This window comes from Ornithorhynchus anatinus, chromosome 14, assembly GCF_004115215.2.
Source record: "Ornithorhynchus anatinus isolate Pmale09 chromosome 14, mOrnAna1.pri.v4, whole genome shotgun sequence".
Lineage (NCBI taxonomy): Eukaryota > Metazoa > Chordata > Mammalia > Monotremata > Ornithorhynchidae > Ornithorhynchus > Ornithorhynchus anatinus.
This window is the reverse complement of record NC_041741.1, coordinates 45353777-45375481: the sequence shown is the minus strand read 5'-3', so window position 1 is coordinate 45375481 and position 21705 is coordinate 45353777. Positions and strand designations below refer to the sequence as shown.

General features: G+C 52.9%; 1 protein-coding gene across 1 annotated transcript; it reads left to right on the top strand.

Moving 5' to 3' along the window:
* The first annotated feature begins 5653 nt into the window (after positions 1 to 5653).
* LOC100090261 (extracellular serine/threonine protein kinase FAM20C-like) lies at positions 5654 to 17183 on the top strand. The gene is made up of 9 exons (XM_029079539.1): positions 5654 to 5824; positions 6464 to 6542; positions 9146 to 9238; positions 10666 to 10781; positions 11988 to 12168; positions 13264 to 13373; positions 13962 to 14043; positions 15491 to 15550; positions 16720 to 17183. Exons 1-9 carry the CDS (start codon positions 5659 to 5661, stop codon positions 16949 to 16951), a joined length of 1119 nt encoding a protein of 372 aa, XP_028935372.1. The 5' UTR covers positions 5654 to 5658; the 3' UTR covers positions 16952 to 17183.
* Positions 17184 to 21705: the final 4522 nt, after the last annotated feature.

Here is a 21705-nt window from a genome sequence, read left to right as displayed (position 1 = left end):
ACATAGTAAGCACTTAACAAATATCATCATCATCCACTTCCACATCCATATTCATTCATTCAATCATATTTGTTGAGCACTGTGCAAAGCACTGTACGAAGTGCTCGGAAGAGTACAATATAACAATAAACAGACCCATTCCCTGCCCAAAATGAGCTTACAAAGATTGGGAGCCCCACGTGGGACAGGGACCGTGTCCAACCTAATTTGCTTGTATCCGCCCCGGCGCTTAGTACAGTGCCTGACACATAGTAAGGAACTTAAAAAATACCATAATGATTATTATTATTACAGTCTAGGCTGAAAGGGGTGGTTTGAAGGAGGCAGTTGTTGTTTTAAAGGCTACTGAATCACTCGCGGGGCTTTGACCAATTTGTCGAAGTTGAGTCTGAAAGTGTCGTGTGAAGGCCACTCTCTGGCCTGTGTCAAAGGTCTCAAGCCCAAGAGGCCTCCCAGTCGGATAAGGTCACCGCCATCTCATGGGGGGACACCGCCTGGGCCAGGGAGAACGGACGAGACGACGGAGCGTGGAACCGAGCGGAGCGATTGCAGAGACTCGAGCCTTTAATGAGCCAGAAAGGAGGAGGGAAGAGGACGAGGGGTGGGAGGGAAGTCGCCAGAAAGAAGAATGGGCGATGGGGTGTCATGGCAACAGGGGATGTTGGCATGGTGCCATTCGGGTCCGGTTGCCTTTGAAGCTCTCCGATTTGCGGGCAGGTTCAGACCTGACTGCCTGGAAACAGAAATCTTTTGGTGAATATTTAATGGTGCCTTTGAAACGACAGAAAACCCGAGGGTTCCAGAATTTCCCCCAACCTGCTTTCTGCCTCCCACGGGGCCACAAACTGCCCCCTGTTGGGGTTGGCAGCCCCCTTTTTGCCCCCGGCACGGGAAGGAAATGAGGCCCTTCTCAGCTTGAGTGACAGATGGGGAATGATCAATTAACCAATATCAAGGAGCAGAGCAGCCTAGTGGAAAGAGCACGGGACTGTCAGGAGACCCGGATTCTAGCCTTGGCCCTGCCTCAGTTTCCTCAGTGATAAAATGGGGCTGAAATACCCGTTCTCCTACCCCGTCTCCCTTAGATTGGGAGTCCCGGACGGGACGGGAACTGTATCTGACCTTGTCGACTTGAAACCAACCCAGAAATACTATCTTTATTATCCCGATTACTGTCTGGGCAGGACTTTTAGGGACGGGTGATGTTGATGTAAAAAGTTCATTATCCAAGTCACAGACCCAGCTAACTTCCCTTGCTCGTCATTATTACTATTATTTTACTACGACTACTATTATTGTTATCGTCGAGCGCTCGCAACGTGTCAACCGGTAGTATTTATCGAGCGCTTCCTGCGTGCGGAGCCCTGGCCTGGCGCAGCTACCAGATGTGAATTTTCTGGAAGATTCTGCCGACCCAGGCCCGCCCCCCCCCCCCCAGCGGTGGCTGAAAGGCTGATTTCTTCTGCACAATGAAAGAGGAAGGTGTGGGACCCAGCGCTGCCCCTGGCTGAGGGATGGCTTTGGCACGCGGAGGACAGCTAGCTCATTGTCAGAAGCTAGGGCAGCCGAAGGTGGCAGCGGGAGACGGTTGCTAGGGAACTGTTGCGCCGGCTAGGGGAAAACAGGCCACTTGCCATTCCCCGGCACCTGCGGGTGAAGCCACGGGGGCCGGTCAGGGCTCTCGCCGGCCTCCCCTTCGCTGCAGTCGGGAAGGGGGAGAGAGGGAGAGGACCCAGGGTTGATTTCTTATTTTTGAGCAGTCAAAAGCCCCTGGGAGAATGGAAATGGCTTCCCAGATCCTGAGGAGTCCTTAGCCTGGTTTCTCGCCTCCCTGGTGGCTCGGGCTGAGTTTCCAGGCCGTTAGAGACTGGGCTGGCGGAGGCGTCCCCCCGACCCTACCATTCTTTTCTTCTAATTTTTAAATGATATTTATTAAGTGCTTCTCCAAGAGACCCTCCCTTAAACCCTCCTTTTCTCTTCTGCCACTGCCTTCTGTGTTACCCTGACTTGCTCCCGTTATTCTTCCCCCCTCCCAACTCCACAGCGCTTAGGTCCAGATCTGTCATTTCTTATTTTATATTAATGTCTGTCTCCCTCTCTAGACTGTTTGCTTGCTGTGGGCAGGGAATGTGTCTGCTTATTATGTTGTATGCTCCCAAGCACTTAGTACAGTGCGCTGCGCACAGTAAGCGCTCAACAAATACGAATGAACGAATTAATACCCAGTACCTCAGGCCCGTGCTCTTTCGACTAGATCATCCTGCTTGGGGCACTGTGGGCCTCTGAAGGGAAAAATCTCTGGGCTGGGGTTTCATCACCACCCCCCTCAAGCACTATGGTCTAGTGGATAGAGCATGAGCCTGGAGTCAGAAGGACCTGGGTTCTATTTCTGGCTCCTCCACTTGTCCGCTGCATGACCTGGGACAAGTCATTTCACTTCTCTGTGCCTCAGTTATCTCATCTGTCAAATGGGGATTAAGACTGTGAGCCCCACGTGGGATAGAGACTGTGTCCAACCTGATTAGCTTGTATCTGCCCGAGCGCTTAGTACAGTACGTGGCACGTAGTAAGTGCTTAACAGATACCATAAAAAATTTTTAAAAAACAAGCGGCATTAGTGAGGGCATCCTGAAAGAGGGAGCGTGAACAGCAATTCCTTCATCACTCCAGAATGGGTGGCTTGACATCGGGAACTGTCCCCTGCCCTCTCCCTCTTGGCATGGACTCCTTGCCACTTATCAGCAGCGATAAAACCATCTGCTCCCTCGGCCCTCCCCCGTGCCCTCCCCTCGGCCTCTAGGTCTTCCCCGACGACAGTCCCGAGCGCGCCAGGGTCACGCCGGCCTCCCCGGTCGGCCTGCTTCCGCCTCCCGGAGGGCCACTCTCTGACCATTCCGGGGAGCCGGCTTTTCCACCCGGAGCCCTCCCAAGAGGGAAGAGAAATAAGGACGAGCGACTCTTCCCCGCCGCCTCGGCGCGGACAGCCTCCTCGCCTCGGCCTCCCCAGCGGGGCCGGCTCTGGAGACGATGTTCCTCCCTCTGCCTCAGAAGTGGCTCAAGCGGCAGTTCAAGGCCCTCTTCCTCCTGTTCGTCTCCGTGGCCTTCCTGCTCCACCTGGGCCTGAACCTGACCCTGCCCCGTAACCCTCACACCTGCTCCTGCCCCAGGCAGGGGGAAGCCGGGCCGGGTCCGGCCCCGGCTCCTCCGGCACACTCCGCACCTCACGGCCCCAAGCCCGGGAGCCGCCGGGAACTGCAGGACTTCAGCAGCGCCAAGGACTCCTTGGAGAGGGGCTCCCCTTTGCAGGATAGGGGACCCGGAGGGAGGGAGACCACCGAGGGGGCAGCGGGGAAGGAGCTGGCCCAAGCTGGGAAGAAGTCAAAGCTGGCCGCCCTCTTTGCTCACCCCCTGTACAACCCACCGCCCCGGGTGCTCGGAGAAGAGGACAGGCTGTTCACCGTCAACACTCAGGAGAAATTTATCCTGAAGGGCACCGGTAGTTCGGAATGGTGAGTCCAGGGACCTGACCTGTAGGCCCCAATCCCAGGATGCCTCGTCCCAGGGCCTGCAATCATGCCCCGTCAGCCCCTTGCTCGATCCCGCTCCCTAGGTCTCTTCCATCCCGCATCCCGGACCCTCCCGGCCTCTCTCTTCACGCTGGAAAGGAGGGCCTTCTCAGGTTCCAGAGTCTCAGTACTGATCCCGGGGGTCGGGGGGCAAAGACTCAGCCAGGACCCCTGAGTTCTAGTTCAGCCTATAAGCCGATGACTTCAGGGTCTGTGGCAGGGCGAGAGGTAGCGTTTGTCCTTGTTTCACAGGATAGGGAAGGAGAAAGTGGGCCAAGGGCTAGGGTAGGGAGTTTAGCTAATTCCAGTGCCGCGGGCAAATCTACTGAGACACTGATTAGTTCCACTCTGTCCCTTATCTCCCTCTTTTTTTTCTTCTTTTTTTTCTGGTGTTTTTTAAGCGCTTACTGTGTGCCGAGTTCTAAGCGCTGGGATAAATACAAGGTTATCAGGTTGGACACGTGTTCCGCATGGGGCTCAAAGTCTAGGTAAGAGGGAGTGGGATTTAATCCCCATTTTAAAGATGAGGGAACTGAGGCCCAGAGAAGTGAAGTGACTTGCCCAGGGTCACGCGGCAGACAAGTAGCAGAGCTGGGATTAGAACCAGGTCCTCTGATTCCCAGGCCTGTGCTCTTTCCACTGGACCACGCTCTTCCCTCTGTCCCCTCAAGCCTCCTACACTCCCATGTATTTGTCTGTTTAGATATTGATTGACCTACTCATTTGTGTTTAGCTTTCGTTTATAAGAATTCTCATGCCCTTTTAAATATTGTACATTTGTCAGTTAAGTCAGCTTGTCTTCCCCAGTAGATTGTAAGACCCTTGAGGTCTTTGGTTTCTTTTGTATTTTCCTCACCCACCTGCAGTGCTCTGCATCCGATAGCTCAATTGATGCTATTGATCGTACTATCATTATAATAATAGCGTTATGTACATACTAGAAGCCAAGCACTGTGCTAAGCCCTGAGTAGATCAAGATCATTAGACCCAGTCCCTGTCCCCGTCAGGGATCAAGATCTAAAGAGGAGAGGCAGCGGGGCCTAGTGGACAGAGCACGGGCCTGGGAGTCAGAAGCACCTGGGTTTTCATCTCGACTCTGTCACTTGTCTGCTATGTGACCTTGGGCAAGTCACTTCACTTTTCTGGGCCTCATCTGAAAAATGGGGATGGAGACTGTGAGCCCATGAGGGACATGGACTGGGTCCAATCTGATTAGCTTATATCTACCCCAGCGTTTAGTATAGCACCTGGCACATAGTAAACGCTTAACAAATACCATTTGAGAAGAAAAAAGAGGGAGAATGTGTATTTGATTCCCATTTTGCAGAGGAGACAGCTGAGGCACAGAGAGATGAAGTGACTTGCCCTAGGTCCCACAGCAGGCAAGTCGAGGAGCCAGGATGAGAACCCGGGCTCCAGATTCCCCGGGCTGGGGTTTTTTCCACGAGATTGGCGTCAATCAGTCAATCAGTCGTATCTATTGAACGCTTACTGTTTGCAGAACACTGAACTCAGCACTTGGGAGAGTACAATAAAACAATATAATAGACACATTCCCTGCCCACATTGATCTTACAGACTAGAGGAGGAGACAGATATTGATACAAATAAATAAAATTACAGATAAGTACATAAATGCTGTGGGGCTGAGAAGGGGGATGAATAAAGGGAGCAAGTCAAGTGGTGCAGAAGGGAGTGGGAGAAGAGGAAAGGGGGGCTTAGTCAGGGAAGGCCTCTTGGAGGAGATGGGCCTTCAAGAAGACTTTGAAGGAGGGGAGAGAAATTGTCTGTGGGATATGAGGAGGGAGGGCATTCCAGGCCATAGGCAGAAGGTGGGCGAGAGTTTGGCGATGAGACAGATGAGATGGAGGGACAGGGAGTATGTGGGCATTAGAGGAGAGAAGTGCGTGGGCTGGGTTACGGTAGGAGGCTAGTGAGGGGAGGTAGGAGAGGGCCGGGGGATTGAACGCTTTAAAAGGGATGAGCAATCCCTTCTCAGAGCCTCCGGGAAGATAAGGTGGAGGGGAAGGATGGGTAGAGGGATGGGGCCGACCAGGACCGGGCCCCTGCCTCTCGGGGCCTCAGGGTAGCGATGACCGAGACAGAAGGCGGACCCGCCGGGGACACGGCCTACGCCACCTACCCCACCTGGCTGCGATTCCACATCGGCATCAACCGCTATGAGCTCTACCCCCGCCATGACACGCTGGGCCCCGTCCTCCTGCAGGAGTTGGCCACGCACAAGATCGTCGGCGCAGGTACCAACCCAGACCCGCCCCAAGCCCGGCCCAGACCCGGCCCAGGACACGGGCCCTGTGCATAGAGTCCGAGCTGGGAGTCAGAAGGACCCGGGTTCTAGTCCCAGCTCCTCCACTTGTCTGCTGTGTCTCTCGAGGCCGTAGTCTCGTTAAGGGTGGGGAATGTGTCAGTCAATCGTATTTATGGAGCACTGTGTGCAAAACACTGTACTAAGCACTAATAGAACAACAAACAGACACATTCCCTGCCCACAGCGAGCTCTCAGTCTAGAGTAGGAGACAGACGTAAACAGAAATAAATAAATTACAGATATGGACATAAGTGCCGAGTGGCCGGGAGGGGGGAAATGAATAAAATTATATTGTTATAGCGTACTATCCCAAGCTCTTAGTACAGTGCTCTGCACACAGTGAGCGCTCAATAAATACGATTGACTGTGTGACCTCGGGCAAGTCACTTCACTTTTCAGTGCTTCCGTTACCTCATCTGTAAAATGGGGATTACAGCTGTGAGCCCCAGGTAGGACATGAACTGATTACCTCGTATCTACCCCAACGCTTAGGACAGTACCTGGTAAGCGCTTAACAGATACCATAAAAAAAAAGGATCCCGTCTGACGCGCACCTCTATCCTTCCAGTCCAGAAGTCCGGGGGGACCCAGCTGAAGCTCATCATGACCTTCCCGAACTACGGGCAAGCGCTCTTCAAGCCTATGAAGTGAGTAAGGACCACGGGAAGCCGGGGCGATGGGGTCCTCGCTGGGGTCCCACCCGCTCGCCCTGGGGCTCCAAGTCGCTCACCCCCTGGAATTCCCACATTGTGGGGTGCTGGGGGTGTGGGGTAGAGAAGCCATTCCATTCCATTCAATCTCATTTATCAAGCACTCAGTGTGCGCAAAGCACTGTCCTAAGCACTTGGGAGACTGCCATCTAACAATAAACACTCCCTGCCCCCAGTGAGCTTACAGTCTAGAGGGGGAGACAGACATGAATAGAAATATATAAATTACAGAAATGTACAGCAACAGGGCCCTAGTGGCACTGTGAGTCTGAGAGCTCTGCCACTTTCCTGCTGGGTGGCCTTGGGCACGTCACTTCCCTGTGCCTCAGTTTCTTCATCTGTAAAATGGGGACAGACCCCTGTTCTCCCTCCCTCTTTGATTGTGAGCTCCATATGGGCCAAGGACTTCCTGCGATCTGCTTATCTACCCCAGCGCTTTGTTCAGCGCTTGGTACCTAGTAAGCACTTACTATCTATCAATCGAATTTATTGAGCACTCTTGTGCTGTGCACTGTACTAAGCACTTGGGAGAGTACAATAAAACAGAGTCGGTAGACACGTTCTCTGCCCGCAACGAGCTCCCGGTCGCCCATCCCCGCACTCCTGTGAGCAGGGGATCCCCTTGTCATTCCCACGAGTCCCGGGGCTGGGGCTGGGGGGCTCACCCCCACACCCCCGTGAGCGGGGGGTCCCCTTGTCATTCCCACCAGCCCCTGGGCCCGGGGACTGACCCCAGCAACTCTGTGAGCAGGGGATCCTCTCGTCATTCCCATGAGTCCCTGAGCCAGGGTCAGGGGCCTCATCCCCGCACCCCCGTGAGCAGGGCATCCCCTTGTCGTTCCCACGAGTCCCTGGGCCCGGGGACTGACCCCAACTACTGTGTGAGCAGGGGGATCCCCTCGTCACTCCCATGAGCCCCTGACGCTTCATCCCCATACCCCTGGGAGTAGGGGGTCCCCTTGTCATTCCCATGAGTCCTTGGACCTGGGGACTGACCCCAGCAGCTCTGTGAGCAGGGGAGCCCCTTGACGTTCCCGCGAGTCCCAGGGCTGGGGCGGGGGGGTTCGCCCCCATCCCTGTGAGCTGGGGGTCCCCTGAACCGCATGGAACGGGGCTGGATTTCCCCACTCGGCTGGGGGCGTTGGGTGGTGCAGGCCGACCTCTTGTGGCCGGCAGAAGCAGCGTGCCCAGCTCCGTTGGCGATGGAGGTGGGCGGGAGGTGGGCAGGAGGAGGGCAGGAACTGGGCGGGGGGGGGGGGGGGGGGCCCTGAGCTGGGCCAGCCCCACCCGTGCCCCGATGCTTCCACGGAGGACACCCAGTCTCCCCACCCGACCCACCTCAGCTCCAGAGGAAGGAGCTCTTTCCGTCAAACAGTCGCACTGCCGGCCCCACGGCATTTTTGTCCATACCTGTAATTTCATTTATTTGTTTTGCCCACTCTAGACTGCAAGCTCACTGTGGGCAGGGAATGTGGCTGTACGTTGAGAAGCAGCGTGGCGCGGTGGAAAGAGCCCGGGCTTTGGAGTCGGAGGTCATGGGTGCGAATGCCGGCTCCGCCGCTTGTCAGCTGGGTGACTGTGGGCAAGTCACTTCACTTCTCTGGGCCTCGGTTCCCTCATCTGTAAAATGGGGATTAAGACTGTGAGCCCCACGTGGGACAACCTGATTCCCCTGTGTCTACCCCAGCGCTTAGAACAGTGCTCTGCACATAGTAAGCACTTAACAAATACCAACGTTATTACTATTGTACTCTTCCAAGCACTTAGTACAGTGCTCTGCACTAGTAAGTGCCCAATAAATACGATTGAAGGATTTATTGAGCGCCCTAAGCGTGTAGCACACTGTAGGGAATCAGAATGGTTTGGTTTGGGGTTGGTGGGTCACAGGTCACTCACCTCACACCCGGTAGCCAATCTCCCTGTGAGCTGGCCCCATTTATTGTCTGTTCACAGTTTTTGTTAAGCCCTTACTATCTGCCAGGCACTGGGAAGCAGCATGGCCTGGTGGCGAGACCATGGACTTGGGAATCAGAGGTCGTGGGTTCTAATCCGGGCTTTGCCACTTGTCTGCTGGGTGACCTTGGGCTACTCACTTCACTTCTCTGTGCCTCAGTGACCTCATCCGGAAAATGGGGATTAAGACTGTGAGTCCCATGTGGGACGGGGACTGATTACCTTATATCTACCCCAGTGCTTAGAACAGTGCTTGGCACATAGTCAGGGCTTAACAAATACCATAATTATTACTATTATTACTAAGCGCTGGGGTAATACAAGATAAACAGCTGGGACACAGTCCATGTCCCAAATGGGGCTCACAGTCTTAACCCCCATTTTAGAGGTGAGGTAGCTGAGGCCCAGAGAAGTGAAGTGGCTTGCCCAAGGTCACACAGCAGACATGTGGGCGGAGCTGGGTTTAGAACCCAGGTCCTTCTGACTCCCAGTTCTACCCACTATCCTGGAACTGGGGGTGGGGGTGGGGGGTCTGTGTCAGGCCCCGAGGGAGCACAGCCCCAACCCCTCTCCCCACTTGGTTCCAGGCAGACCCGAGACCAGGAGACCCCGGCAGATTTCTTCTACTTCTCTGACTTTGAGCGACACAATTCGGAAATCGCAGCTTTTCACCTGGACAGGTGAGTCATCCCCCTCATCATCAGTGGTATTTATGGAGCGCTTTCTGAGTGCAGAGCATTGTACTAAGCGCTTGGGGTAGTCATCTGCAAAACGGGGATTCAATCCCTGTTCTTCCTTTTTGGACTGTGAGCCCCATGTGGGACCTGATTATTTTGTATCTACCCCAGTGCTTAGTACAGAGCTAAGCACATAGTAAGGGCTTAACAAATACCACAATTATTAACAGAGTTGGTAGACATGTTCCCTGCCCACAACGAGCTTACACTCCCACCCAGAAAAACCCTAATCCTCAGTCCCAAGACACATTCCCCCAGGGCTGCAGGAGACAACTAGAGCAAGCCAGAAAGAGGCCACTGCTAGTCACAAGCACTTGGACCACTGGATCTTGCCCTGAAGTTCTCCTTGCTCCGATCCTTTCTCTGAGGGGAAGTAGATTCCCACTTTCATATTTAAAGGACGGATTTCTCCCGTTGAGAAGTAATGTACTTCAGGGTTTTTAAAAAGCGTGATTAAATATCAGGGTTTAAATTTCAAAACCTTCTGGTTTATTTTAACTTTGCAATTCGTCACCGTAACGTCTGCATGGCAAGAGTTTCTTCAGTAATATTGCTCCTTTCTGGCATCTGCAAGTGACCCATGGGTCTAAACAAGTGCGCAACAGTGCAACTACATGTTTTTTTAAGCAGTATTTGTCAAGTACTTATTTTGTGCTAGGCACTGTACTAAGCACTGGGCTAGATATGAGATCATCAGATCGATTACAGTCCATGTCCCATACGGGACTGACAGTCTTAATCCCCATTTTACAGATGAGGTAACTGAGAAAGAGAGAGGTTAAGTGACTTCTAAGCGCTGGGAAAGAGTAAACAGGTTGGGGAAGCAACATGGCCAAATGGAAACAGCATGAGCCTGGGAATCAGAGGACCTGGATTCTAATCCTGGCTCAGCCAATTGCCTGCTGTGTAACCTGGGCAAGTCACTTCACTTCTCTGTGCCTCAGTTGCCTCAACTGTAAAATGGGGATTCAATCCTACTCCCTCCTACATAGACTATGAGCCCCATGTGGGACAGGGACTGTGTCCAACCCAATTAACTTGTATCTACCCCAGAGCTTAGAAAAGTGATTGACACGTAGTGAGCGCTCAACAAATACCACGGGGCCTGCCGGAGTCGGGCCTGCAGTTTGTGGGCGGCGTCCTCACAGTCCCCAGTCTCTGGCCATCCGCTGGTCTGTGGTGTCCAGCACGGGCCCCTTCCGTCAGTCCATTACCCAGGCTCCAGCCACCGGATTAGAGCGTGGGTCGGTGTCTCTGGTCCTCTGGCCCCCATCTTTTTGGTGCCCCCTCTGCCTCTGGCCTCTTGTCGCCCGCTTCCCCACTGCCATTTCTGGACCTGGGCGAGGGTCCCTGGGGTCTCTCCCGGGCAGGATCCTGGACTTCCGCAGAATCCCCCCTGCAGCCGGCCGCATAGTGAACCTCACCAAGGAGGTCCGGGACATCACCACTGACAGGAAGCTGCGGAAAACCTTCTTCATCTCCCCAGGTGGGACCCCCGTCCCCCTCGCCCCCACACACACACCTCCCCTGGGCCAACCACCCCCAAGATGGGGTCCTCACCAAATATTGGAGCAAGTATAATACTACCCTGCTAATAATGAGAATAATAATTATTATTATGATATTTAAGTATTTACATGTCAAACTCTGTCTCAAAGCAGCATGGCCAAAGGAGAAGGAATGTAGGCTAGTGGGCAGATTCTAGACCTGGGAGTCGGAAGGATCTGGGTTCTAATGCTGACTGCTGCGTGACCTTGGGCAAGTCGCTTTACTTCTCTGAGCCTCGGTTACCTCATCTGTAAAATGGAGATTAAGACTTAGAGCCCCATGTGGGACATAGAATGTGTTCAACCCGACTGTCTTGTATCTACCCAAGCACTTAGAACAGAGCTTGGCACATAGTAAAAAGTCAACAGAGACCATTAAAAAAAAAAAAACATTCTCATGGTGTTCAGTCTGCTGGATTGGTTAAGGCGAGGAATCCCAGCAATATCCAGCAGTATCCTCTGGCCAGGGATTCTGCTTCCTCACCTCTCTCCACCCAACGGGCCTGAGCCGGTAGGCGTCGGTGGAGGGATTGGTCCCTCAGTATCCGGTTTGCCCCAGGCTGACTGGCTCTGTCCGGCTCCATCCGGCTCTGACTCACGTGCCACAAGGAAGGAAGGCCTCTGGCTCACAGGGCCCAGGGCAGCTGGGGCCCCGAGGGGGGATCATGCCAAGAACACCCCCTCCTTCCCTCCCTCACTCCCCACCATCTTCATCCGCCTACAGCAGCTTAGTTCTAAGCCAGCCTGGCGGGGCAACAGGATCAAGGGGGTGACTGGTTCCAGCAGATGCTTGGGAACCTTACTGGGCTGTGGGATGGAGAGGGTTAGACAAGTTGGAGGCTCCAGCTGGGACATTCCAGTTCCATGGATTTTGCGGAATTGTTCCTTTTTGAGTCAAGGTGCGGGGGTGGAGCTGGTGCCCGGGAAGCTCAGTCAGGTCTGGGGAAGCCGGAAGGGCCAGAGATGGGAGACTCAGGAAGCTGGAAGGAGCGGAAATTTGGGGCTCAGCTGTGCCGGCTCGGCCCGGCGGGTGGGAGCCGGGTGAGGTCCAAGGGATCCTGGCTCTGGTCCCCTTGGGTCACCCCGGGTCTGTGGGGAGGGGCTCCCCATCTCCCGCTCACCTGCAGTTTTCTCCGCCTCCCCAGCGGGCAACGTGTGCTTCTTTGGCGTGTGCTCCTACTACTGCTCCACGGAGCACGCCCTGTGCGGGAAGCCCGACCTGCTGGAGGGCTCCCTGGCCACCTTCCTGCCCGACCCCGCTCTGGCCAAACGTCACAGTTGGCGCAGCCCCTGGAGACGTTCCTACAGCAAGAGCAAGAAAGCGGCGTGAGCAGCGGATCTGGGGGGCGGGGTGCAGGAGGGCCGGGAGGGGCCCCGGAGGGGTGGGATAGAGGGACAAGGGGATGGGAGCCTGTCAGTCACCTGGTGCTCCACAGTTCAATTCAATCACTGACCGTATTTATCGAGTACTTGTGTGCAGAGCACTGTACTAAGCATTTGGGAGAGTATTCAATCTTGTTTATTGAACACTTACTGTGTGCAGAGCACTATACTAAGCGCTTGGGAGAGTACAATATAATAATAAACAGCCACGTTCCCTGCCACAACAAGCTTCCAGTATAACAGAGTCGATAAACACGTCCCCTGCCCCCAACGAGCTTACAGTCTAGAGGGGGAAACGGACGTTAAAATAAATGAATAAAATTACAGATATGGACTGTTGGGGGGTGAATAAAGGGAACAAATCAGGGTGGCACAGAAGGGAGAGGGAGAAGAGGGAATGAAGCTTCAGTCAGGGTGGGCCTCTTGGAGGAGATGCGCCTTCAAGGTGGAATGCTTCACGAATTAGGAAGACAGCCCCTGTCCCTGCCCTCTGGGAGTTTACCACCTCCAGGTTAAAGAAAGAGGTTGGGGCTCCCAGCAAGTCCATCCGGGGGTGGGGCGGGGGACCCTGGCACTGACCTGGTACCCGCTCCTCAGAACGGCCCCATCCTGACTGCCTAACTAAGAGCCCAGGACTGGCAGGCAAGACACCAGGGTTCTAATCCCGGCTCTGCCCCTGGCCTGCTCTGAGACCTTGGGCAAGATACTTAATATCTCGTTATCCCAGTTTCTTCCCCTGTAAAATGGGGATCAAATCCCTGCTTCATTCATTCATTCATTCAATAGTATTTTTTCAGCGCTTACTGTGTGCAGAGCACTGTACTAAGCACCTGGGAAAGTACAATACAGCAATAAAGAGAGACAATCCCTGCCCACAGTGAGCTCACAGTAGACTGGGAACCCCATGTGGGACAGGGACTGTGTCCCATCTGCTTATATCATCTCTACCCCAGGGCTTAGTGCAGCGCATAGCTCTTAGTAAGTGCTTAACAAGTGACATTATTATCATTACTATTGTTTTTTTATTCTTACTATTAGGTGGGAAGGGAACCCAGATTACTGTGCCCGTGTGAGGCAAACGCCGCCCTATGACAAGGGTTCCCGCCTGCTCAACCTCATCGACATGACCATCCTGGACTTCCTCATGGGTGAGGGCAGTGGTCCCAGCGGGGAGGGGGCTCTGGGAGGAGGGGGAGGGGAAGGAGACACCATTAGCATCTCAACCATCTGGCTGGGACTCCTCCCCCTGACTAAGCTCTTCCCCAGCATGGCTCAATGCAAAGAGCCCGAGCTTGGGAGTTGGAGGTCATGGGTTCTAATTCGGCCTGCGCCATTTGTCAGCTGTGTGATTTGGGGCAAGTCACTTCGCTTCTCTGTGCCTCAGTGACCTCATCTGTAAAATGGGGATAAGACTGTGAGGCCCACGTGCGATAACCTGATTACCTTGTATATACCCCAGCACTTAGAACAGTGCTTGGCATATAGTATACGCTTTACAAATACCATTATTATCATTGCTATCTAAGCTCCTCCCCCTGAGCAGCCTCCTCCCCCTGTACTTCCTCCCTCCCTTTGCTAGATCCTCTTCCCACTTGGGGTCTGATGGCCCCCAGCCAGCCCCTCCCCAGATAAGCCAGAGACCCACCCCCTCCTACCAACCCTTCCACCCACAACCCTCCCAGAGGGGCTCCCCTGTTCATTTTCTCCCTTTTCCGACCCTCCTCTCTGCCTTCCAGGGAACCTGGACCGACATCACTATGAAACCTTTGAGAAGTTTGGCAACGAGACCTTCCTGCTCCACCTGGACAATGGGCGGGGGTGAGGCTGGGGGTGAAGCCGTGGGGATGAGTCTGGGGGTGAAGCCGTGGGGTGAGGCTTCAGAGGTGAGTCTAGGGAGGAGAAAGCCTCCTCTCTCGGGGGAGGGGGCTGCCCAATGGAGGGGGTTTTGAATGCTATCTATTAAGCACTTACTATGTGTCATGCCCTGTTCTGAGCTCTGGGGTAGCCACAGCTTTTTCAGGTTGGGCAGAGTCCCTGCCCACATGGCAATCTAAGTAGGAGGGAGAAGGATTTAATCCCCATTTTACAGTTGAGGACAAGTTGGCACAGAGCAGTTAAATGAAGAAGTTAAGTGACTTGCCCAAGGTCCCACTGCAAGCCAATGTCAGAGTCAGGCTTAGAACCCGAGTCCTCTGACTCTCAGCCCTGGGCTCTTTCCAGTAGGCCATCCTGCTTCCCGATTGACCTGAATATAGCCAGTTCTCTGCCCAGCACAGATGTCAGGGATTGAGAGGTTGAGTCTTGCCTGGAGTCAGTCCACGAGGCCCTGGGGGCCAGGCAGAGGACTGTGCCATCCCCCAGGACACCCCACTCCTCTTCCTCTTCCTCCCTGCCACCCCTGTGGTTAACCAGGCTCGAGCAGGGTCAAAGTCCCTGGGGTTGGCATCCCAGAAAAGGTTCAAAACACCTGGCATCTGCCCGCAAGGTTTCTGTAACTGTCCTTGCTTGGTACCTCCCAGGCCTCTGTCACGGTCAGAGAGGGAAATTCAGAGGGAGGAAAAAGGCGGGTCTTCTCTCTAAAAGAGAAATTTTAGGGAAAGTTAATACTCGCATGACATTTGAGTTCCCCTTGAATGAAGAGATGCAGGCCCGTGTTTTATTTGAACAGTAGCACAGATGCCCGTTTACAGAGAGAAGCAGTGTGGCCTAAGAGATAGAGCATGGGCCTGGGAGTCAGAAGGACCTGGGTTCTGATCCCGGCTCTGCCGCTTAACTGCTGTGTGATGTTGAGTGAGTCAGTTAACATCTCTGTGCCTCAGTTACCTCATCTGTAAAATGGGTTTAAGACGGTGTGCACTATATGGGACAGGGACTGTGTCCAACCTGATTAGCTTGTATCTATCAAGTTGTTGCCAACTTGTTCATCCCAAGCGCTTAGTACACTGCTCTGCACATAGTAAGCGCTCAATAAATACTATTGAATGAATGAATGAATGAATGAATACCCCAGCACTTAGAACAGTGCCTGGCCCTAAGTAAGTGCTTAACAAATACCACTGAAAAAAAAAGTTCCCAATTTCAGGCCCGGTTTGACCCAGCAAGGAATCCAGTCCCAGTCTCTTGCCTGCACCTCTGTAAACTCATTGTGCACAAGGAAAGTGTCTATTGTTCTATTGTATTTTCCCAAGAGCTTAGAACAACACTGTGCACACGATAGGTGCTCAATAAATACGATTGACTGACTCCTCCTCTTCCCCCTCCTCAGGTTTGGCCGTCACTCTCACGATGAGTTTTCCATCCTGGCTCCCCTGGAACAGTGCTGCAGGTGAGACTCTCCCGGTCCCACCCTCTTCCTGGAGAAGCAGCGTGGCTCAGTGGAAAGAGCCTGGGCTTTGGAGTCAGGGCACATGAGTTCGAATCCCAGCTCTGCCCCTTGTTGGCTGTGTGACTGTGGGCAAGTCACTTAACTTCTCTGTGCCTCAGTTCCCTCATCTGTAAAATGGGGATTAAGACTGTGAGCCCCACGTGGGACAACCTGATTCCCCTATGTCTACCCCAGCACTTAGAACAGTGCTCAGTACATAGTAAGCGCTTAACAAATACCAACATTATTCTTCCCTCCTTCTTGCCCGCTGCTTCAGAACTCAGCCAGCCCGGGACCCAGTTTGGACAATTCCCTTCCCCCCTTCCCTGGCGTGGCTCCCAGCAGCTGCAGCAGAGCTCTGGGCTGGTCAGAGGGGGATACCAGCAGAGGCAGGCTAAGCCTTAAATGAGGATGGGGGAGCAGAGAAAGAAGGCTGAATGCCAAGGAGTCTCTGGGACCGGAGCCTTTTCTGAGAATGGTCGGCGGGATTGGGAGAGAGGGGATTCAGAAGAACTCGGCTGTCCCTCTATGCGGGAGTGGAGTGCAAAAAAAGAGTCCCCAGGGCAGGAGAGAGGATTGACAACTGGTATGATTGGCAGGGGGGAGGGTGAAGCCAATGGAGAGGGAAAGGGGAGGTTGGAAGCAGGCTGGGGAGAGATGAGAGGGAAGGAGGTGGGGAGGAGGAGAACTGAGAGAGAGGGAGAAGAAAGGAAGGTTCCCGGGAAAGGCTTGGATTTTCCCTTGAAGAAGCCTGGGAGAGAGAGGTTGGGAGATGGGGTCATTGGCGGGAGGCCGGGGCGGGAGTCGAGAATCGAGGACCAGGGTAGAGTGGAGGATTGGGCTGAGATTTCCCAGAAACCGGTGTGGAGGGAGGCAGCTGCCAAGCCTGGCCTCAGACCGCCCAGTCGACCCTTCAGAGAGTGACCGTAAGCTCGTTGTGGGCAGGGAACGTGTCTGTTTATCGTTATAACTTATTCTCCCAAGTGCTTAGAATAGTGCTCCGCACATTGTAAGTGCTCGATAAATACAATCGACTGACTGACTCCAGTAAACCGGGGCAGCTGGGGGCTGTAGGAACCGGGTGAGGAAAACGCCCCGGTAACGGCTCCCTCGGCCTGCCTGCCGTCCAGGATCAAGAAGTCGACCTTTGTGCGCCTCCAGCTTCTGGCCACGGAGCCCTACCGCCTCAGCGACGTCATGCGTGAGTCCCTGGCCTCCGACCGGCTGAGCCCACTGCTGACCGAGCCCCACCTGGCCGCCCTGGACCGACGGCTGCGGGCCGTGCTGGCCCTGGTGGAGCGCTGCGTGGCCCGGGCCGGGCCGGACGAGGTGCTGGCCGACGACCCCAGCGGGCCGAGCTGAGGACTCCCCCATGGCCTCCCCTCCCACTGCCTCTGTCCCCAATAAGCCCTTGGCTCCAGGGCCCCTGGTGGGATGGGCGCAGGAGGAGGGACACATGAGGAGCTGCTACATCTCCTCCTTCATGAGCATCAAGGAAGCCTGCCTATGAGACTTTCTGGTGGTGATGATAATGATGAGGATGATGATGATGATACGGTATTTGTTAAATTTTTACCACGTGTCAAGCAGCGTGGCCTAGTAGATGAGACATGGGTCTGGGAGTCAGAATGACCTGGGTTCTAATCCCAGCTCCACCACTGGAAATTTCACTTCTCTGTGCCTCAGTTACCTCATCTGTAAAATGGGAATTAAGACTGTGAGCCCCCTGTGGAACTTGGGCTGTATCCCAGTGCTTAGTACTGTACTTAGCACTTACTTTGTACCATTCTAACTATGGGGGTAGATTCAAGTTAATGACAATGGATACAGTCCCTGTCCCACATGGGTCTCACAGTCAAAGTAATAATAAAAAATTGTACTTGTTAAGGATTTACTATATGCCAAGCAGTGTTCTAAGCACTGGGGTAGATCGGACACAGTCCCTGTCCCACAGGGGTCTCACAGTCTAAAGATAAAAATAATAGTGCTTGTTAAGTACTATGTTTCTTTTTTGTTGTTGTTGTTCTAAGCACTAGGGAAGATACAAGTTAATAACATTGGACACTATCCCTGTCCCACATGGGGCTCACAGTCTATATAATAGTAAAAATAATAGTACTTGTTAAGTGTTTACCATGTGTCAAATATTGGGGTAGATACAAGTGGATGACATTGGACACAATCCCTATATCACATGGGGCTCACGCTTTGTGTGGGAGGGAGAAAAGAAGGACTTTATGTTTCCTGCATCCCCCTCCTCAATTTCCCCCCTGCCCCTCCCATGCCACTACAAACAGGCCCGCGGGACAAGGAGGGCTGGAGTTAGAGGTGAAAATGCAGGGTCTGGATCATCCTTGAAGTCTCGCAGGTGAGCTTGGAGCTGATGCAGGGGAAATGGCTGGGACCAGAGGATGGGCACCTGGGATCGAGTGGCCAATCCTGGAGCCAAGACCGACCCTGAGAGAAATAATCAATCAGTCAATCAATGGTATTTAAGGAGCGCTTCCGGGAGGGAGAACTCTGTTGTGAGCAGTGAGGAAAAGTACAATGCAACAAAGTTAGTAGATAAAATCCTTGCTCATAAGGAGTTTACAAACAGAGACAGGTGTTAAAATAAATTGCACATAGGGGAAGTAGTAAAGTAGGAGTTGTATTTAAGTGCTGGGGGCTAGGGTAAGTATCAAAGTGCTTGAGGTATGGGTTTAGTTGATGCAGAGGAGAGGGTGCTTAGGGGAAATGAGGGTGTAGGGAAGGCTTCTTGGTGGAAATTTTTTTTTAATTTTATTTTTTGGTTAGGAGGGTTTTGAAGGTGAAAGGGTATGCAGTAGATTGTTGGATATGAAGAGGGAGGGAGTGCCAGGCCTGAGGGACGATATGGGCAAGGGGTTGGTGGGGGGGAGTTTTTGTTTGCTAAAGAGGTGGTTGGGCAACTACTGGAGGCTTGTGAGGAGTTGGGAGACACAGAAGATAGTAAGAATGAAGCTGGGCCTTGGAAGAGCCAAAGAAAAATATACAAACTGCCCATCCGGGTAAGAGGGTGACCAACCAGTTCCAAGAGTGCTGTTCCCCTTCCCTGGCAGGGATCCAGCAGTGAGCAAAGCAAAAACACAGGCTGGGTGGCAGTCCATTCTAGGAGGAAAGGAGGTCAGGTGGAATCACAAGAAGGGTAGAAGTCAGGGCTCCTAAGGTCACAGATGAAGCTGATCTGACTTAATGGATGGAAATCCTCCTGTTTCCAAACAATCCACTGAAAGTGTTTTCTTGGAAGCCTTTCATTTGTGGTGGGAATTATAGATTAGAAAGCCTCTCCTGAGTTGGTCTGTTTTTGTTTAGGAGTTGGGTTTTTTTTTTTTTTGGTAAATGGTATTTAAATGCTTATGTGCCAGACACTGCATTCATTCAACTGCATTTGAGTGCTTACTTTGTGCAAAGCACTGTACTAAGCACTTGGGAGAGTACAATATAACAGACACGTGTCTGCCCACAATGAGCTCGCAGTCTGGTCAGGTTGGATCCAGTCCCTGTCCTACATAAGGGCTCATAATCTTAATCCCCATTTTACAGATGAGGTAACCGAGGCCCAGAGAAATGAAGTAACTTGCCCTAGATCACACAGCAGACAAGTGATGGAGCTGAGATCTGAACCCAGGTCCTTTGATGCCCAGGCTCTTTCCACTAGGCCATGCTGCTTCCAGCTCTACTTCCAGTTCCTTCTCTGGCCCTCGTCATGACCTTGGGCAAGTCTTCCCTCCCCTGGACTGGGATTTCTCCCACCATCAAATGGGGCTATGATGCTTGCCACAGGGAAATACCTGGCTTTGAGCTCTCCCCATGAGAAAGCCAATAAATAGACTGGCTCCAGAGGAAAACTGGGTGGGGTGGGGTGACGATTCCAAGTCTGTCCCAGGGAGCAGAGATGAAGGGAGTTGAGAGAGGGGGAAGGTAAAGGAAATCTCTCATGATTCTCAACAGTGCCCACAATTTCTCTGTGGGTGGCGGTCCACAGGTAACTGAGACCTGCCTTACCTGGCTTGATTCACCTGCGTTGCCTGGGGGAAGAAGCATGTCATTAAAATCCCCCACGCTGCATCCACTGATGAATCTGCACTGCTGGTTTTTAAATGATAGACGCCAGGGCAGGCTGAGGTGCTGCTGATGCTGGGGGATAAGACAGGGGTTTGTCTGACAACAGTTGTTCACCTTAGGCCCTGCTTTCCTTCCCTCAGATTTGCCCACCAGCCTAGATTAGGCCCGGGCTTACTCTGGGGGCACACCCTGGGGTCGTTCTGGGTGTCCAGACTGGATTCTCAGCTTGGAACCTCTAACTTTTCCCCACTCCTGCAGACTAGGGGCAGTTTTGGCCCACTCTGGCCAGGTCCTGTATCCCTGGGGATCTGCCAAGACTGGACAGGCCTTCACTGTTCAAGGGAAGGACCAGAGCTTTGGGAGACTGTCCATTTGCCTCACTGCCCCCTGTTCTATGTTGTCCCTCAGGGGTGGTGAAGGGACACGTAGCCCTCTGCTTTCTCTGTCACCGGAGAAAACTGGGCACCCGGGTTAGGGGCCAAGTACCTAGTTCAGTGTAATACTCCTAGTGAGCACTCAATATATCCTATTGTTTGTGTGTGAGAGAGAGAAGAGGAGAGCATTTAGTCAAGGGAAGGGTCACACAGGTGGAAATGCCGATGGATTTTCCTGAAGATCCCTGCAGCAGGATAGGGGTCTCTAGGAGGGAAAGAGAAAGTCCAGGGGGAAATAAGGAAAGGATCAGAGATGGGATGGGAAAGAGCATACAGGAAGAACAGCCCAAGTAAATGGTGAAGAGGAGTCAATGAAGATTCGACTAAGGGGAAATAGAATTGCCACAGAGAAGCTGCTAAAAACCTCTCTTCAGAGGCCGCCATTAGGGAAGGTTCTTCTTGCTCTCTGGGCCAACCAGACAAAACACAGGTGATACCAGTTAGAGAAACTCCAGCTAGGAAACAGCTGCATTGCCTGAGGAACTTGTCTTCTGTCTCTTGAATGCCTAGTGGACCCTATAGAGTCGACTGCCAGTCTGGGGTGAGATGAAACGTTACCATAACTAGTAACTTGCAGGTGCCAAATTCAACAACCTTAAACCTGGCTTTGAGGTTAGAGGGGCAGAGAAATGGATTTCCCCCAAAGGGCAGGGTCCCACGAATTGCTGGCTGGAATTCTTTCCCGGCCAAGAGGAAACTTCTAGTCTTGGTAGGACAGAGGCACTTCATGGGCTGGTCATGCTGCTGGTCTTTTAAGGGAAGAAACTAAAGTCCTGAAAGGGATCACTCAGTTGAAATGGGCCAGAGGGGAGACTAAAACCCTTAAACGCACCCTCAGAGCCTTGTGGAGGAGAGTTAAGTGATTGTGTCAGTCTTACATCATTTTTGTGGGGCCCTGAGACTACAAGAGTAAAACAATCTCACTGCATTTTCTCCTTCCATTGGAGGAACTGGTCCCAGCTGAACAGACCCGGAGCTGGTGTGGTGATTCTTCCGCCACCAAGAAAAATGGTTGACTACAAGTTGTGCTGATCTAGAATATTCAGCAGCCGGGAGGCTCTGTGGGGCTTGGGAGTCTCCTATATGAGATCTGGGTGGACAGAGAATAAGACTTGAAGATAATATGTTTGAGGCCTTCTATCTGGGAGACAGACTGTGAGCCCGTTGTTGGGTAGGGATTGTCTCTATTGCTGAATTGTACTTTCCAAGCGCTTAGTACAGTGCTCTGCACACAGTAAATGCTCAATAAATATAACTGAATGAATGATGGCACTACATGGACTCTCCCCATTTTGCAGAGGAGGGGAAGTGATTTACTAGTCATCCCAAGGAGATTAGCACAACCTCAGGAAAAGAACCCGGGAGTCATTGACTTCCAGCCCTAAGACCGTGCTACCCCCAAGCAAGCAACTGAGGTACTGGACCGAGTAAGCCTAGTTCAAAACCAACTAGATGGGAAAGCCAAAGCCATTCTGTAGATGCGCTTCTGAAGAGAGCTCTGAAGGCAGCAAGAGATCCCAGCAGCGGATACTAGGGGAGAGGTAGAGAAAGCAGCAAGCCTCCATCAAGGGTACAAATTCCTCTAAGCATGGTAAA

Coding starts and splice junctions, on each gene's coding strand:
- LOC100090261 (XM_029079539.1), top strand. CDS start 5,659: ATGACCGAGACAGAAGGCGGACCCGCCGGGGACACGGCCTACGCCACC. Junction 6,543..9,145: donor GCGCTCTTCAAGCCTATGAA/GTGAGTAAGGAC, acceptor ACTTGGTTCCAG/GCAGACCCGAGACCAGGAGA. Junction 13,374..13,961: donor CATCCTGGACTTCCTCATGG/GTGAGGGCAGTG, acceptor TCTGCCTTCCAG/GGAACCTGGACCGACATCAC.